The sequence below is a fragment of the Corvus hawaiiensis genome, chromosome 1, assembly GCF_020740725.1.
Source record: "Corvus hawaiiensis isolate bCorHaw1 chromosome 1, bCorHaw1.pri.cur, whole genome shotgun sequence".
In the NCBI taxonomy this organism is placed as follows: Eukaryota; Metazoa; Chordata; class Aves; order Passeriformes; family Corvidae; genus Corvus; species Corvus hawaiiensis.
Window position 1 is genome coordinate 65,437,247 of NC_063213.1, and position 19,026 is coordinate 65,456,272.

Here is a 19,026-nt window from a genome sequence, read left to right on the forward strand (position 1 = left end):
GAAGCTGGGGAAGGGTCTGGAGCACAAGTCCTGTGAGGAGTGGCTGAGGGAGCTGGGGGTGTTCAGCCTGGAGAAAAGGAGGCTCAGGAGGGACATTATTGCTCTCTGCAGCTGCCTGAAAGGAGGGTGAAGCCAGGTGGGGGTCAGCTTCCTCTCCGGAGTTTCAGGTTGGACATAAGGAAGAATTTCTTCAAAGAAAGGGTGTCTAAACATTGGAATGGGCTGCCCAGAAAGTGGTGGAGTCACTGTCCCTGGAGGTGTTTAAGGAAGAAGTGGATGTGGCACTCTGGTCCACTTGACAAGGTGGTATTTGGTCAAAGGTTGGACTCGATTATCTCAAAGGTCTTTTCCAACCTAATTGACTCTGTGATTCTGGTACTTCAAAACCTTGCTGCAGCTAGCTCAGGCACTCGATGGCCTCGGTCAAGTTTCTGCTCCTGAGAAGGGGCCACGAGCTGAAAACTCTGCTCCTGCTGCAAGCAGCTGTCTGGTCCTTGCAATCGCACAGCGAGGGGCTGGCAAGATCTCAAACATAAGCATCACCAACAACTACAGAAGAACCCGAGCCCCGAATCAAAATCACACTACTAGTTTGACGCCCCAAGGTTTCAGCAGCACAGGTTGGTTTTCGAGGCTTTCGGCAGCGATATGTAGGTCCTTTATCTGTTTTGAGGGGCGGGATAATTATCATCCCGTACTTTGATCCCATGCACCCCTGTAAACCTTGGTTTTGCGAAATGCACTTCGCTTCCCAGAGGTCTCTCTAACTAACGCGTCCCTAGGAGTCACCACGGATGGGGCAGAAGCACCGAGCACACGCGTTACAGCCAAGAACGCGGTGCAGCCCTCAGCGCACCCCGCGCCATGCGGGCAGCCGGCTCTAAGGGACGGATGCCCTCTGAGGGCAGAGGATTGAGCTCGGGGGGTGACGGGGAGCACAGGCCGGGTGCGTGAGGAGCCCCGTGAACCCGAGAGGCTGCGAGACGCCCGCCGGAGAGCCCGCGGCCCCCGAGCGTCCCCAGCGCTCCGCCCGCCGCCGGGGCGGGACGGGCCCGCGCATGCGCCGCAGCCGCGCCGCGCTCCGGCCGCGCCCGCCTGCCCGAGGTGCCGGGGGGCGGCGGGGCGAGCTCGGCGCGGTCCGGGTTCCCGGGGGTGCCTTGATCCCGTGCCCAAATGTGCCCGTGTTTTCCTCTGGGACTGTGACGGAGGCCGGGAATTGAGCCCCGAGGTACGGCCGGGTGGGGGGGCCCTCCGGCAGGGCCTGCGAGGGAAGGGTCCTCGGTCGGCGGCAGAGTGCTGTGGCTCCGCACCCCGGGCCTGTGCGGCGCTGCTGCTGCTTCACCTGGCGTGACACTTAATGATACCATGGAAGCCTCTACTGAGGCCGAAAATGCATTAATTGAAGACAGAACGAGTTAATTGCACTCTTCTGTACAGCACACTTCCAAGGAGCTGGCTAAGGACTTGTTTCCCCCCTTTCTTTTTCCAGTTTATTGAAGATAGATTTAAAGATTGGCACAATGGTCGTTTGTCTAGCATGAAAATACAAATCCTAAGTTGTGAGGGAGTATATAAACTATCTTCCTCCTTTTACCAATGAGTAAATAAAATGCACTGCTGTTATAGTGCTAGTTTAAAATTATTAAAATAGTATTCCTGACTAATAGGTCATGCTGTTACTTTTCAAATTATGTTTAATATTCCCATTCTGTGTCTCCTGACAGCTTTCCACAAGTGGTATGGGCTAGACGTGGGTTCTTTTAAAATTATTTTTCTAAACAACCTTTAATAAATTCAGCTTTTCAAATTTGAAAATGTAAATGAGAATCTGGAAATTTTCAAAAGCTGAGTGTCTATCGCATCTTAAGTCTGCTTTTAGACATGGCTGCAATGTAAACAGTGAGTGCTGTGATCACTGGACCCTTAAATGCGCCATACTTGACCATCACAGTCATTTTCATAAGGGTAGTGCAGGGCTGGAATGTGTTGCAAGTAATACTTACTTCTTTTTTCTCTGGTTTTGAAGTAATTTGGCCTATCTCAGAAAGCACTAATTCAGTTGTTTGCTGGTTTGTGTTTTGCTGTCTTGTCTTGGCCCTGATCCTACAAAGCACTAAAAGCAGACATAATTTGGAACACAAATAGGCCTGCTAGGTTGTCCCGGTTTGAGACAAATTCGGAATAAAGTCCGAATTTGAATGTCCTCTGGTAGAAAGCAGGTTACAGCCATCCCTCCCCCACCAGGTTCGGGAAGAAATTCCTCGGAGGAAAGTGAAAAAGGGAAAAAACCGATTTATTTAACAAACACACGAGGGAAAAAAAAATCTCCAAGTTTTGCTGCTGTCAATGGATATAAAAGTTAAGATTGTTCTTTGTCCTTTGAGTTAGGAAACAGAACTATCTCATGTTTGCAAGCCTGCAGAGAAGAGAGAATTGATAGTTAGAGGGTTGAACTGAATTGAAATGTCATTTACAGTTGTTAGGACACACAGAGCACTCACTGGAATTTACCTTTGTTTCCACTATGGGGATGAGACATTTACTTGGTTTTGGCGCTGGAATAACAAGCTCAAGGCTGTGGCTGTTACAGCAGCTGGTAACAACATGAACATTTAATTCTTACCTGCAACTTAAGAAGAAACCTACATACCCAGCCTTATTCTTCCTGGTCACCCCTGTGCCACTGAGGCCAGCACTGGCTTGTTCTTGCTTCTGATTACCTTGGCTGGTGAGTATGAAACTTAATAATTTTACTTACCTGGGTAACAGTTCTACCTGAGTAGGGTTTTTGTAGTCAAAATTTTGCCAGACTCGTAACTGTAGTTTTTATATTGGTTTTGAAGTACACAGTGTGGTGTAAAGTGTTAAGTGTTTCTCCAGCAATTTTAAAAAAAACTTCTTGAAAATTAGCATAATTTGCTATGTGGATAATTTTTTAAAATCCCTGTGTTTTGTTTGTAAAGTTGGTATCTTTAGACCTTGTTTAGATTAAATTACGTTTGTCATTGTTTATGTTAGTATGTGACAAAAAAAATCCTGGAAGATTTTAATATTCTGTAGGGTTTATTAATACTCTAGAAACTTAGACAGTAAGCTTCTATCAGTGTGCAAAATTACTTGACCTTAAAGCAATAGCAATGTATTCTTGTAAGTCTTCAGAGGAATTAATTGTTTTTCCAGAAGGGATCAGTCATGGCTGACGACTCTCAGAGAAACTTCCGCTCAGTATATTATGAAAAAGTGGGGTTTCGTGGAGTTGAAGAAAAGAAGTCGCTGGAAATTCTGTTAAAAGATGACCGTTTGGGCGAGTTGATTTCACTGTTTCCTCTATTTCTTGGGAGTTGGGGAGGGAGTAATAGAAAATGTTTTCCTGATCTGCTTAATACTCATTTAAGTTTTGCATCTTTATGTAGTAATCTCTCAGTTAGTGCTAGCAGACGTTTCATTTTCAAAGATCTGGAAATCTGATTTTTAATATTATTATGGATTTGTCAGCTTGATTGTTTCTTTTTTCCCCTTCTCTCGTTCTCTGTGCCCAAGAAACTAAAAGCTTTTTAGGGAAAGCAATTTTAATCTGAGAATGCATCGTCTCATGCTGTCAATTCCATCTAACTTCAAAGCAATGAAGATGTTGTTGCTGTTGGTCCCTGAGGAGTGCCACATCTCTAACAGAACAGAAAGATAAATGTTGTCCCTTTAAAAAAGGCCTTAATTGTTTTGACAGTGACACAGTTTAGAAAATGCCTATAAAAATGGCACAGTTTCCTCCTGATGAAACCTGGAGTAGTTTTACTGTAAGTCAGGCCAACGTATGTATTTGTCAAAATTGTCGCACTTAGAGAGCACGGTCTGTTCTTGGTTTGAAGCAGTGAAAGTATTTGTTGATAGTAAATGATGGAAGTGGGGATTTCAATCTGCAGCTAAAGTTTGTCATACTTAGCTGGATCAGAGATGCAGACCTATTTATAATTAATCATATCTAAATTTGTCCTGATTTTTTTTCCTTTTTATTTCTTTACAGATGTTGAGAAGCTTTGCACATTTAGTCAGAGGTTTCCTCTTCCATCCATGTATCGTGTACTGGTGTGGAAAGTGCTTCTAGGTATGAAGTATAACATGGAAGGTGCACTTTTTTCTCTTTGGTTTGGGGTTTTTTTTTGTCTTTAAAGGAGTAATGACATGGATTATTCCATACTACCTTGCCTACTGATAGATATTTAGCCTACTTTTGTATCCACCTCAGATATACAATGGCAATTATAAAACAAGTTTTTGAGAACTTTGCTGAAATGTGCCTAGGAGAGTGTGTTTCTGTATTTAACTTTGTAACATTATCCAAGTAAATGTATGAAATGGATTTGAAATGTGGATTATAAGAAGTCATCGATACCTGATAAGATAGTCAGTTGTGTTCCTGAAATAACAGACAGTTAAGTTGAAGTAAAGTTGTGATTAATTTTAAACTGCATGAAGCATGGAGTGCATGTTTATTCTAAAGAGAAGCTCATGTTCTGCAGAATCTTGGTTTCTTATGGTTTTGCTTCTGGCTTTGAATTGTATTTGCCATTGCAGAAGATACAAGGCTGAAGACAATTTAATGGTATCCCCAGAAACTGTAAAAACCATAAATAGATTGTATTTTCCTAGAAGTGCACTAGTCAGGTGACTAATTAAAAAGTACAAATGACTTTGCACTAACTGGTTAAGTGCATTGGTTGACTAGATGCAACGTCATGTCCACTTGGAGACAGGAGGGGTTTAAAAAAAATATTAATTTTTTAATTCATTATTTTCCCCCTCCAATTTTCTAAAATTTGAAAGTTGTGGCTTCATGTTCCTGATTATTTGGATTTGTAAGCCTTTTTTTCGGCAAAGGTAGTAAATCAATAGTGCACAGAAGGGGCAAGATCTATTTACAACCCTTGAAGTTCTTGGCGTTGAACTGAGTAGTCCTACTTGATAAAAGCCTCTGCCATTAAAAAGATTATTGTACCCTGGGCACTAGTGAAGTAGTCAGCATCCTTTGAAATATTAGTAGTGGGAAATATAGCATAGGAGTTTTGGGCAAGTGACTCAGTACAGAATCCTTCAGCCAAAATTATAATAGCAAAATACAGTCTCTTTGCAAATTTTTGGCTCACTGCAGAGCCAGAACTTGGGCTGTTTTAGATAAAGGATCTGTGAATCATATGATAACACAAAACACCTTCTGAGTCAACTGCATGGAAACTTATACTGGTTCTTAAAAGTATTTTGTATTTTAAACCCAGAGTGATTCATTTCACAGCATGAAGTTGTCTCAGGGGATCTTTAGGTTGGATATCAGAAAAAGGTCCTTCACCCAGAGCGTGGCTGGGCACTGGAACAGGTTCCTCAGGGAAGTGGTCACAGCACCAAGCCTGACAGAGTTCAAGAAGTGTTTGGACAATGCTCTCAGGCACATGGTGTGATTTTTTGGAGTGGTCCTGTGCAGGGCCAGGAGAGGGACTCAGTGTTCCTTGTGGGTCCTTTCCAACTTGGGATATTCTATGATTTCAAGTATTTGTACTGTCATTCTCTGACATGCCTTGGGTGAACAGAGGTACAGGGGGGCTTTTCTTATGCTGTATTTTGGTGTTAACAGTTGTTAGAAAAGCTGGTATTGAGAAGGACAGTGCAAAATATCTCTTCCCTAAATGATTGGAACCACAGCCCAGTCCATGTCTGGTGAGAGGTGTTGCATGTTAATAATTTAAGAAGAGGAAGTCTGTCCTGTCAACAAAACTGTCCCAGACATGTACCAAGGCTTGCTGATGTCCCAGGTGACATGGTGTGTCAGCAATGCCTCTGTTACCTTCCTGTTCAAGGATGACTCATGATGGTTTCCAGGCACCCCTCTGTTGTTTCAGCTTCTTTTTGCCTGCCTAAGGTTGTCCTCTGTGTTTGAGGAGAGCAGCTGGCAGTGTGTACATACAGTTATGATGTTGACTCTCTTTTGGCGTATCGTGGAAGATGTCTTGCTTTGTCCCAGCTTTTGAAATGCAGACAAGTTTGCAGCTGGAAAAGAAAAGATAATTTTTTGTCTGATGTGCTTGTTCCTAAACTCAGCCATTTTGTGGTTTAACACTTGGCAGGAATATTTTTTTCTTTGAAGGGGAGGTAAAAGCAGCAGGCAGCTTGTTTCAGAGCTGACTTTTGAAGAATACTTTGTTCTCATGGGTTTCTATACTGGGAAGAATTCTGCTCCACTAATGATAGGGAAATGACATTTTTTTGCCTAGGTGTATGTAAGTTTTTATTTCTGTTGCAGGCTGTGACAGTTTTGTCATGAACATCAGTGCATGGCAAGATTGAGTCTTGAGTAAGGGGGAGGATTGAGTGAAATGTTGAGTATCTCTTGTGGAGATGCTGTGTGATTTTCTTTGCCTTTCTACTTAGATACTTCTATTTATTTTAGATTTTTTTTTCTCCCAGGAAACGAGAAAAGATACTAGTGTTGTGCTAAGAAAATAACAGATGTTACTTTGCAAATGACTATGTGGCATTCTTAAGTTTTAATCTTTAGCTGATTCAACTGATTGATACTGGTTTTTGAATGTCATTTTAGGGAGGATTAATCTGTGATACAGTTGAGTAAAGACTTTTCTGGCAGTAAAGTAATACTGGAGTCTACAGTGTCTTTGTATTAGTTAATTGCATGTATATATTCTCTGTCATCTCAGACAATGTAGAATTTGAGAAAATGAACAGCTAATGTATATAAAAATCATTCTGCACTGACTTTGTTTTCAAAATAAATGGAAGCTGGGCACAAATATACAACTAGTACAGTACTGAAAACTAGATAGGTATAAAAAGTAACAAGTAAGAATTCTCCTTACATTGTTTATATTTTTCTTTTAATTATTTTCTTTATTTTATTTTTGTTTTTAGGAATTATTCCTCCTCACCATGAGTCTCATGCTTTGGTGATGAAGTACCGGAAGGAGCAGTACTGGGATATTCACCATGCTCTTCGTGTCATTCGATTTATTAATGATTCTACCCCACAGGTTGATGTTTTTCTCCGCATACATCAACTGGAATCAGGAAAATTGCCTCGAAACATAGCTTTTCCACTGGTCAGTTGTCATTTTAACAGTCTTTTAAATACAGTACTTTATTGAACTTGAAACTATAAACCAGTGAGAAACTGAACTGCATGTCACCCCACAAATGCTTGTAAATAAATCAAGTAAGGTGAATGGAAAACAGAGAAGTACTAGTATAAAATAAGGAATTTTAGTCAAAGTGCTTTTCTCTTTTTCTTCCCCTAAGTACTTATGTAAGATTTCATGCCTTAAAATCTCTTGTGCATTTTGCCTGCTAGGTTTTAAGCCTTTTGTACTCCAGGGCACTTCAGTTTCTTTATAGCACTGAAATAAAAATTACATAATCTCATTGGAGCTCATAGGTTCTTACGTGTCGTGGAACAAGGATAATTCAGAGCCTGTGCAAGCAGTGATTTAAAGCAAGTTGCATAAAATATTTAAATTACTTGTTTTTAAATCTAGACGTTAGTGTACTGTCGTCCTTTTTATCTTGGTCTGAACTGACCTGGGCTTCTGTCAGGTAATGCACTACTCTGCAGTTCAGAGTGTACACCCATATGGTTAAACAAGGCTGTGTTGTGATGGTAAGTTGGAAGTGTGATGATAAAAACAATGTGTGGTTCTTTTCGTGTAAGCCTCCATGAAATAGGAGATGGTTAAAGGAGCCACAGAGCTTTCTAAGTGGATTTCTTCCTCTAGTTAATGTTAATTTATCCATATTCACTCTAGCCCAGCTTAATTTGTAATTTTTCATCTGTAATCACAAATTTTGACATAAGTACTTAAAGAAAAGTTCAAAATTAAAAAAAAAAGTTTAAGTTAATATGGAAAATACTGTAATATTTTGAAATGGAGGATTACATGCAGCGTTCTCTTGTCAGAGGAGGGAATGTTTTCATACCTTTACCGTTTCCTAGGAAGGTGGCCATCCTACCCTGCAAATTTCCAGCAGAGAATTTTCCTTGGTCTTGGCATGTGATACAGTGGACTGAAGATTCTGCCCTTCTAGAGCAGTATTGCCTTCTGAGCAAGTGTTTTGTCAGTGCATCTCAGAGCTGCTCTCAGGGCTGTGGTGAGGTTTCACAGCGATGGTGTTTAGCAGAGCCACAGTCATTAGCCTTGTAACTCAGGTTTGTTTTGCTGCTGCAGAAAGCATTTGCTCTCTTTTCAGTGCAGTCACTGTCCCCTTAAACTTAGGAGAGGTTACTCTTGATAGTAATGCAGGTGTTTTATTGTAGAGGCAGAGGGAGATAAAGAGATGTCAGAATGATGTAAATATTTTGAAATGTTTGGGTAACAAACGGAAGTCTACCGAGTGTTTTGTGCATCTGAATGCAGAGAGTTCAAGTAGGGGTATGTGTATATTGCAGCAGTCTGTGTGAGAGACATATCCCAGTAGTATTTAAGACTCTCCATATACTGAAGTGTGTTTTGGTTTTAAAAGCAAGACAAGTCTTACTTGCTCTGTTTCAATAGATACCTGCCATCATCATGCAGCTGCTGCCCAATGTCTTGTTTAGGAGTGTCAGAACAGCACTTCGTGTACATTGATTCCTGTTTTTTTTTTCCCTGAATAACAGAGAAAAGGAATATATGAATACTTTAAATTAGAATAGTCCAATACTTCTGTGTAGTTCACTTTTTTTGGCTTTGTTTTTCAGGAACCTGAAGATGAAGTGTTTCTTGCTATTGCTAAAGCAATGGAGGAAATGGTGGAGGATCCTATAGAATGCTATTGGCTTGTCAGTTGCTTTGTGAATCAGCTGAACAGCAAGCACAAAGATTCATTACAACAACTGGTATGGAAAAAACACCTTTGTTTTTTAACTTTTGCGAGGAGAGGCAATCATAGAAAGCATTAATACAGGGAGACAATTGGAACACCAGAGGTGACACCCTTGGATTCTGTTCCACCAGCTGTTTTGAGAATAAGGGAGGAGTGCTTTTTGCACGCAGGATTGTGCTGTCCTGTCTAATGTAACATTAGAAATTGTTTTTGTTTGCTACATGGTAATCCTCAATTACCTTTTTTTAGGTTGTCTAATGGTTACATTGTATCTAGTTGAATTATATGTCTCACAAATTGGTCACTTAAGAATTTTCTTTAAAGAATTAAAAATGCCAAAAGTTAAGAACATCTTGATGTACATCTGCTACTTTTTAGGCTGCATCTCTGGCACCCATATGCTGCTCATTGGATGATAGACAAAGCACAGTTGTTTTACTTTATAAATGGAGCAGGGTACTCTATCTTTAGAGAAACAGTATATTGCAAATTAGGTTATAATAAAAAGTGGAGTAGTTTCCTTTTAGCACTGATCATTTAAACACCATCATAGAATATTCATTTTGAATTTCTGTCTTACTGATTTATAAAATTAAAGTTTGATTGTAATGCGTACTTACCAAAATTATGAAAGCTCTTGTAATTCATCAAATAGCCTTAAAAGATAAGGAGCTTTTAGTTAACAATATCCTCTGAGGTAAAAGTATCTAGTACATGTGCACCAGCAATTGCTGAATAGAAATTTGTTGTGGAAAATTATGCCTGCCCTTGTTAATTCTTTTTGAACTAAGAAACAGTTTTTAAACCTACCTCCTGTTTCTGTGAGTGGTACATTCAACTATAGCAGTTCAAAAGGAGTATTTGTAAAGAAGGTGTGTGTTTGTACTATGTGAAGAGTGCCAAGCGTCTCCCTCCCTAGGTTGTTTTGTTGGGTTTTTTTATAATACAAACAATGTACCAAGACTCAGGTGAGAATATGGGCAAAGGAAATGTTTCCTGCCTTTGACAGCTGAAGTCCTTAGCAGTTTGCCTAACTATGACAGAAAGCATAAAGGTACTCAAGAATTTATAATAATGTGTATTGTGTTACATTAAAATTTAAACAAGATGAGAAAATTATCTACTTGTTTATGCTTTAAATACTTCTGGTTTTTAAACAATCAGTGTCCAGCTTTTAATGGGTTGCACAGGGATTTGCTCTCAAAATGGATTTTTTGGGTTTTGCTGCATTGTGTGTAGAATTTTTTTGATGTGTGCTAAGGCGATTAGGTTTGAGGTGCATGAAACTCAATTTTACTTGTGAAGGTAGCAGTAATTAGTGTGTGTTTAATCTCTGCATTGCCTTACGCTCTGAAACACCTCCCTGCAGTAGGGAATACTGCATATCTTGGAAGTTCTGCTAGTGGTCAGCAATTTAAGGAAGCTGAGGTTGTTTCTTTGGTTAAGTACATAATTAGTTAATTGCAAAAGCCAGTAACACCCGTATTTTGGAGCACTTAAAACGATGAAGGTACATTATTTTAATGTTGTTTTATGCCAGTTGAATTTTTAAGGCAGTGCTTGTCTTACAGTGTGCATTAACTATGAAGGTATTCTGATGTGAGTTATCTAAAATTTTCTAATTCTTTTTCAGCCAAAAATTCTGGAGCAGTATTTGAACATTGAAGATAACAGACTACTGATGCATCTGAAAGCATGTGCTGCAATGAGCAAACTCCCGTACGATCTTTGGTTTAAAAAGTGTTTTGCAGGATGTTTACCTGAGTCCAGTTTACAGAGGCAAGTTCTTTCTCTTTTCTTTCTGTTTGTAACTGCATAGTAATTTCAGCTTTTTGTCATCACTAGCAGGAAAAGAGCTTTCCATACTTTATCTGTAAGATTATGGTGTTAACTTTCTTGCTAACTTGGAAATTATAAAATTGGATTTAATTCCCCTTGTTACTGATGCAAGATAATCAATCTCTGTGTGATCATTTCACCCACTGAAAATAAAAAGAATGGAGCTGAGTATACCAGCTCATTCTGTTAGACACTTAGTGCCTCCTAGGATGTAGAACTCCAAACCCTCTGTCAGTGTTACATAGCTGAATAGTAGTCAGTTTTTGGGCTTTTTAACAAAAATCTGTGCTTAGGGAGTGATTGTAATGCTGTGTTAGTGTTAGATGAAAAAGATTTTGGGAATGTGTACAGGTTTTGGCTGGGATAGAGTTAAATTTCTTCAGAGCAGCTGGTATAGGGCTGTGTTTTGGAACACAGGGATATTCTAGTTGCTGCAGAGCAGCGCTTACACAGCATCATTCTGCTCCTCACCAGCAAGGAGGCTGGGGGTGCACAAGAGGACTGCCTGGGAGGGGACACAGCCTGGACAGCTGACTCCAGCTGACCCTAGGGATATCCCATTTCATGTGGAGTCATGCTCAGCAATTAAGCTGGGGAAGAGGTTGGCAGGTGGGAGCACTTGCTTGGGGACTTGCTGGCCATCAGTTGGGGTGGTGGGCAACTGTTCTCAGTTGCATCGCTTGTCTCAGGTTTTATTTTCCTCTCTTTGTTATGTTTTCCTTCTCTTCCTTACAATTCTTTGAAATTATTACTTCATTTTAATTATGAAACTTTTTTTTCTTCACCCACAAATTTGTTTCTTACGTCTACCCTTCCAATTCTTCCCCCATCCCACTGGGGGGTATATTAAATGGGTGGCTGTCTGGTGCTCGTTTGCTGGCTGGGGTTAAACCATGACAGAATGTTTATTTTAAAAATACTAGGGCAACTTTAATATTACAAAATTAATGAAATAGTGGATTATTATCAGGATTCTACAGTTAGAAATAGGATGTTGAGCTTTTAGAAGGGAAAAATCCTTGTGCATGACACTTCACTGAAGGGCTTTTGAAATGAAGCTTGTGTGATTTCTCTAATTCTGCTGCCTGAGAACTCTTGGAAAGCAGGAAATTCAGGCTCAATGTAGAGAAACATCTTTTTGCATTAATAAGAGTTGCTGATAGCTGAACAGGATGTGGCACAAAGAAAACAATGGTGTAATTTTCAGCTGTCTGAAAACTTTGAGAACCAACAATGTTCAAGGGAAGTTTTACTTTGAGGGAATCACAGGATTTCAGTGGCAAAAATAGGAACCTAGCATGGAAACAGTGCTTTGTAAATTGCTTTGTAGAAAATGCTTTTATGGTGGTAAAGTTGGTCATAATCTGAATAGTGGATGCAGTGTTTGTTTGTTTATCTGGGACTTCATGTTCCGTGGAGGAAAATGGAAAATGGCTGCTTTTAAAAATGTTTTATTTACCCTTATAAGAGTAAGATGATTTTAGGGAACAAGCGGTAAGATTAGAAATCATTCTCTCTGCTCTTGTTGGACCATGGTCTTTGAGGTTCTGTAGGTTTTACTGTTGTTAAGGATTATGTTTGAGAGAAAAACCATTTTGTGAAGGATAGAGACCTTTAGGTGCAACACGATAATTGTTACATGGCAAGTTCTTCTCATCAAGCACCTATAAGGCTCCAAAATAGTCTTGTCTGTGTAGTGATTGTCTGTGATGGGGTGGTTGAAAGCTTTTAGTACTTCTGTGACTACAGAAATTATGTAAGCATGCATAGTATAGGATGTTTGTTACAGTTTAGAGCTCATGTGGTTCAGTGTTGCTACTGGATCTTATGGCTGTGGACAAGAGCTGAAAGAGGAATTTGTATCAGAGCAGATTTGCTCTTGGAAGATGAGGGTTTTTTTTAAAATTTCTGTTGAAAATTGAAAATTTTATTGGAGATGTGTCATCCTGATGGTGTAAAAGGAAAAATCTAGATGAAGAATTTTAATTTTGTATTTCATCTTGCCAGAATATTTGGTTTCAAATATCTACCATTTTGAATCAGTTTTATTTATATAAAATATTTTGTCTAACCAGTATACATCTTTAGCATTCCCATATACTATTTTACCTTACTGAAATAGAATATTTTGATTACTTGGAATTTTTTAATACTTTTTTTCCCCCTGGAAAAGGTCAAAATACTGGCTTTTTGTATCACTCTGAAGTAAAAACAAATTTCAGTGTTGGTACTTCTGACGGCAGAACAATCCCTTTTCCCAGCAGTTCTTGTGGGAACATGATGAAAGTGCACTTTTTCTTGGCAGTTTAGGTTTCTGAATTATTCAGTTGTAATCATAATGGCCTTATTCGCTGAGGAAATAACATACTTCATGGGTAGTATGTGACAGATGAACTTAATTAATGCTTGGAGATTTGGTTTGGATTAGGATCTAGGAGCCCCAGTGCTTATCTGAAATGCATCCAAATGTCAGTGTTGTAACTGCTGAGGTTTGAAGGTCTCCAGTTCTCCTGTGAATTTTGCTTACTTTCTTGTCAAGTGAGAGATTATCTGAACACAGTCTTTTATGATCTAACTTATGATTTAGCACTGTACTTTTTAGAGAGGCTGCTTCCTTTCTATGATCTGTAGTCTTTTCTGCCAAGCAGCTTAATCTAAGTTTCATGGGTTTGGTTTTTTGTTTGTTTTCCTCTAAGGTGTACAAGACTTGTATGTGCTGTGCAGAAATTTACCTGATAATGGTGAGATGAAGTTGCACAATGCCAATACCTGACAGGCATTGTCACTCAGTATAAATACTATTCTATAGCACACTTCGAGTTAGACCATAGGTAAAAGTTATGCATCAGTTTAATTTAAACGGGCTTGGAAAATACATTCAGACAGGTTTCATGGGGAGACTTTTCCTTTGGGCTTATGCAGTGTCTAATACACTTGGCATATTCTGTGATGAGCTTCTTAACAAACTTTAAGAAGTTGTCACATTGGTAGAAGAGAGGAGCAGACTGGCCATTTCAAAGACTCTGTATCCCACCTGGAATATAGACAGGGTGCTCCCTGGGAGATGAACGAGCCTGTAGCACAGGTTTGAGAGGCACAGAAAGGTGTACTTCTCTCTGAGACAGGGAGAGAACTGGATCACGCCTTTGTTTTCATACTCCTCATTGCCCTGTTTGCTTGATTCGTGCAGCAGCATATCTGTTCATTTGTTTGGTAAGCCCATGAGTGGAAAGCTTTCCAGTGGTGCTGTGTGGGCCCTCAGCTGGAGATCCCTGCTCTTAAAGCTTGGGATCCTGTTTGTGGCTTCAGCTCTACAGGCAAAATGGCACTTTGGCTGCCGGTTTGATCTGCACTGTCACCCCACATGATCCAGCAGAAGCAGTGCAGCTCTGCAGTTTTAATTGTGAATGAGCCAGGCATTTTTTACGGCCTAATGATGCCAATCCCGTATCAGGCCCCTGACTACTGTTGTTTGTACTCTGCACTGAAGGCTTGGCATTAGCTGGGTGGTGTTAGGTTATTAGTCTCTGACGACTTGCTAGTGGCAAAGTATTTGGTCATTCTCCTGAAATCTTATTACTTCAAACTGGCACTACCACATGTATTAATATAATTTTGTGGCTTTACATCTGTGATCTCCATGCCCTGCATAAATTACATTTAGTTGTCAAAATGTAAGTGATTTCTTAATAGAAACAACAGAAATATGGAAAATGCCTTAATTTTACTGTGGAGCAGGAGGGCATAAGAATGTACATGTGGGTTGCTACTACAGAGAGACTTAATTCTGTTTGTCTCACTGAGCTGCTTTTCAGGTCTGCAAATGGATGGGCACAAGATCATGATATGAGATCAGGGTGAGATTTCTGTGAGCCTCATCGTGTCCCTCCATGCCCAGTTACCTCTGGAAGGACACTTGAACTGCAGGCAGAGGAGAAAGCGTTGGTTCCTTTTAGGTATCTCTTGCCTGGATATGACTGGAGGACCAGAACCAGGAAATAAAGTTGAGTGTGTTTACCCTGCAGCGTAGGGAAAAGCTGTGACATCAATGGTAATATTTCAGAAAAAGAGAGCAGCAATGCTGGGATGCCTCTTGTATATTACTGCATTGTAGTGGTGCAGGAAGCTCAGAAAGTGCCTGGAGAATGGCATCCCTTCACACACAGGTGCACACAGAGTGAGGCGTATCTTGTCTACAGAAGAAGCTCAGTGAAAAGTAAATGGTTTCTTTTGCATAATCCTTGGCACGCTCTTTGCCTTTATAACTTCCTATTTATTTTTATTTTTCCTTGTGGTTGTCAGTACTGCTTCACTGTTCAAGAAACACCTACAAGAGTGTTCCTGTGGTAAATTGAATAGTTGTATTTCATGGAGGATGATAGTCACACAAAACAGTGAATTTCATTCAGAACACGTGTTTATTTTTCTGCATTCCTGATTAGGGCTGTAGGCACAGTTTCATGATATTTCTCTTATACTTTCCCCCTCTCTAAGAGTATCAAAGAATGGGTAAAGAGTTGCAGTCTCTAGCAGTAAACTTGACTTTAAATGATTGCTATTATTCATAGAGTAAAAGCAGGACACCTGTTACCATCAGTAGATTTACAGTGTATAAAGATTGCTGTATGAGAAGAGGATCATCAGAAAATTTGTTTCCTTGAAACTGCTGTGTGTTTTTTCCATTTTTGACACAGTCTATGTTGTTGTTCCTGGCTCTGCTGGTACAGACAAGGTGGTGACTGTTGATCACAGTGTTGCACAGTCATTCCTGATTATTGTCACTGGTGGAGTTGTACTAAGAGTAACAATAGCTGGAAATGTTAAGGGAAAAAATATTGCAGTAGACACAGCTGGTTAGTGCTGACATCTCACTCACTTTTCTGTGCAGCATCTTCCAAAATTTGTTAAGGCACTGGTGATTTAGATACTGCATCTGTTTTGCCATTGTTAAAACATTTGTTCTGGAATCAGACTGAATAATGCAGGAAAACAATAGAGTGTTTTCTGAGCATAGCATGTAACCTAATGTAATTATGGAGACTGAAGTCAGAAGGATTGGAAGCAAAATAATGAAAGAAGACTGGATATTTTATAATAGGATGAGTAAGTTTGTTTTCAAATTAACATGAGCTTTGATATGAACTTTAAAAATGATTTCCTGTTTCTGAGATCTGCTACTCTCTATAATTGTCACTCATAATTATAGTTCTGATGCACATGAAATAGATGGAGAAGTTGTTCTTGGGTTCTAAACAGATGTGTTTGTGGAGGAAAATGTTCTAGGAGTAAACAGGGGTGACCTGTACAGTGTTGAACAGAATTGTTGTTTCAGTTTTCTCATGTCCTTGCTTAAAGCTTCCTAGACCTGACTTCAACAGCAGTGTAATATTTGCAGTGATCATTTCTCCTGGGATGCTTGAATCACAAATGAAGCAGTAAGATTTTGATCTTGGATTCTGTGTCGTTCCTGTCCCTGGGGGAATTGTACTAATAGTTTAATCATAGTGAGACAGGGAATTAAAACTAAATTGCAAGGGGGAAAGAAACTGGCTGTGCCTTTTTTTTTCTTTATCTGTCCATGTGGGTTTTTTGTTTCCTTTTACTTTCAGAATAGTGCTGAGGATGTTACACATTCTTTTCCTCCTTTCTTCATTATAAGTTAAAATCTAGTCCTGTGTTTGAGTTTGTGCCTGTTGCCTCAGGTCCCTTCACTGGGCATGGTTGGAAAGAGCCTGGCTCCACCCTTTTTGTACTCTCCCTTCAGGTACTTGTATACATTGATGAGATTCCCCAGATCCCTCTCTTCTCCAGGCTGAGCAGTCCAAGCTCTCTCACCTTTCCTCATAGGAGAGATGCCATGGTCCCTTCATCATCATCATGGCTCTCGGCTGGGGCCTCCCCTCTTAACTCCTTGTGTAAAAGTGTGATCCTACACTTCATTTCAGCTGTCAAAGTTTGTGTTGTGCCTGTGTTGTGCTCTGCTGGCACTCTGGGCTCAAGGGCAAATTCTTCTGAGAGAGGTCATACGAAAATTGGGTTGTCCCTGGAAGGAGCACACCCATAGATCCAAATTTATAGATGGGCCGCCGAAGATGTTTTTCAGTTAGCGTTACTGTATTCAGAAATTACGGAGGATAGTGTGTGATATTTATTCCCCCATGTTTTTATTTGGAAGGAGAAATACTTTGAACAAGTGCCCAGAAGGGGCAAGAACTGTAATCCTCAGAAACTCTTTTTGACACAGCTCTTAAAATTCAAGAACTAAAAATAATGTGAGCCCATAAAAGCTGCCATCTGACAGATGGTTTCACACTGTTTTGTGTGGTCTTTCATCCTGAGTCTGTTGAGCTGGGCCTGAGAGAGAGCTGCTGGATGAAGAACGATTTCAAATTGTTGCAGGCTGTTTTGGTAGAGATGATCCATTTTAATACTCATCCAAGTTCTGTTGCTGAAGCCTTTGCAGGCCTGCCCTTCAGGTTTTCTTAAAACTGTGAGGTCCAGGTACAGTTTCACATGAGAGGTAGGAGTGCTTAAGTATTTCTGAGAGTGTCTGTGCACAGTGGGATGGATTGGAAGATGTAATAGTTGTTCCTTCTGTCTAATTTAAACATCATGGATTACATCCTGCTGTTAGGTCATAATTGTATCTCATACAGTAATGACCTGGAATATTAACCTGCTTGAGATGTAATAGCTCAGTCTTACATAGCTTTGAATTTTTAGCAAGTTAGCTGTTTGAAGAGTATCTTTATTAAGCATGCTAATGAAGTTAATTTCTTTTTTTTTGCACTAGCAAAAATTCTCACCTTTACTACACGCTGTAGTTGTTACAGTCCAGGCTATTAAGCCAAGATTTGCTTTTTGTGCTTGAGCTTGTAAACGGTTCAATTTCTAAACAGCAACACACCGTATCAGTACATACCAATTACTGCTTGCCATCCCTCTGCTCTGTACAGATTGAGGAGTTGATAAAATGTCTTCTATTTATCCTGACCTGAATAATTCAATATGTTGCTTTTCTTCAGAAAAATAATCTGGATAGAGATGGTTGTACAAATGCTGTTCTAGCAGAGAAATAAGCAGATAAGCACTGCAGTAATGTTTAGTGATTCCTTTTCACTTTTCTTTTAGAGTTTGGGACAAAGTTATTAGTGGATCCTGCAAGATTCTTGTTTTTGTTGCTGTGGAAATATTATTAACCTTTAAAATGAAGATAATAGCACTGAATACTGCAGAAAAGATCACACAGTTTTTGGAAAACGTAAGTACTCTAATTATGCTTTGCATTACCTTTTATAGCTTATAACTGTTTCAGCCTGAATTGCTTGCCTGCTGCAGATGTGCCAAAGATATTATTACATTACTGAGAACAGTCTAGCAGTATCAAGGTGAAGGGAGAATGCACAGCAATGAGAATAATAACTTCTTCTATCAGGAGGTAAGGCTTCCATAGAATGAAATGTTTTTTAGGCTTAGGGAATGTATTATCTATGTCTGTACAGAATTAACATTCCTTGTGATACTACAGGGTTTTTCTGTGAAAGTAAGTGCAGGTCAGGTTAGGTTAAGTTTTCTGGAGGTTTCTTAGAAGGGTTGATTTCTGGCAATGTTTTTTGCTTCTTGCCTGAGTGCAAATCTGTAGACTCAAGCAGTGTTCTGTTGACATGAGCATGGGATCATGAACCTGACCCTGAGCCTTCCTGACACGGAATAGTAACGAGCCATCTCAGCAGGGCTGTAGGGTCCCAGTGTAACCCAGGTGAGTTAAATGAGATACAGTTTGTGGTCATGGATGGCCAGTGTGAGTTATGCCGGGTGTCAGGGATATGGGAACTGTGAGATGCCTGGCTGCTTATCAGCATTTTGGAAATAAAAGCTTTTTGTCCAAAACCTGGCTGTAATATGGTGTGTGCAGGACTGAGGGATGGTGGGATGGGAGGACAGGGAGATGGGATTCTAGTTTTGTTTTCTTTTTTATAAAGAGATAAAATCTAAACTGGAAATTGAAAATCTTTATTTTAAATTAAACAGTCTAAATGGAGTGCCCTGACCAGGCACCTTGCCTTGATCTTTTGTAGATTCCTCAGGACAATACCGACGCCATTGTCAGCAAAGCCGTGGATCTGTGGCGCACGCACTGCGGGACTCCAGCACACTCAGTCTGAGAGCTCTCTTGGCTTGTGACAGCTTGGGAAAAAAAAAAAAGACTTTTGAAAAGACATTTTACCATCCTAGTGTGATGTTCTTCATTAACCCTTTCGTGTAAAGATGCTATCAAAGCATGGTAACCAATATGTAAATATTTTTCAATAAATACAGGTGGAATGAAGA

At 39.9% G+C, this 19,026-nt stretch overlaps 1 protein-coding gene across 2 annotated transcripts; it reads left to right on the forward strand.

Moving 5' to 3' along the window:
• The first annotated feature begins 1,234 nt into the window (after positions 1-1,234).
• Positions 1,235-19,024, forward strand: TBC1D7 (TBC1 domain family member 7). 2 transcript variants are annotated; one of them, XM_048308980.1, is made up of 9 exons: positions 1,235-2,728; positions 3,181-3,304; positions 4,022-4,102; positions 6,913-7,100; positions 8,732-8,869; positions 10,490-10,635; positions 17,827-17,956; positions 18,365-18,454; positions 18,774-18,865. In XM_048308980.1, exons 2-8 carry the CDS (start codon positions 3,193-3,195, stop codon positions 18,407-18,409), a joined length of 840 nt encoding a protein of 279 aa, XP_048164937.1. In that variant the 5' UTR covers positions 1,235-2,728; positions 3,181-3,192; the 3' UTR covers positions 18,410-18,454; positions 18,774-18,865. The 2 variants fall into 2 exon arrangements, with proteins under 2 accessions (XP_048164937.1, XP_048164928.1); XM_048308971.1 differs by lacking the exon at positions 18,365-18,454 and having other exon boundaries at positions 18,774-19,024.
• Positions 19,025-19,026: the final 2 nt, after the last annotated feature.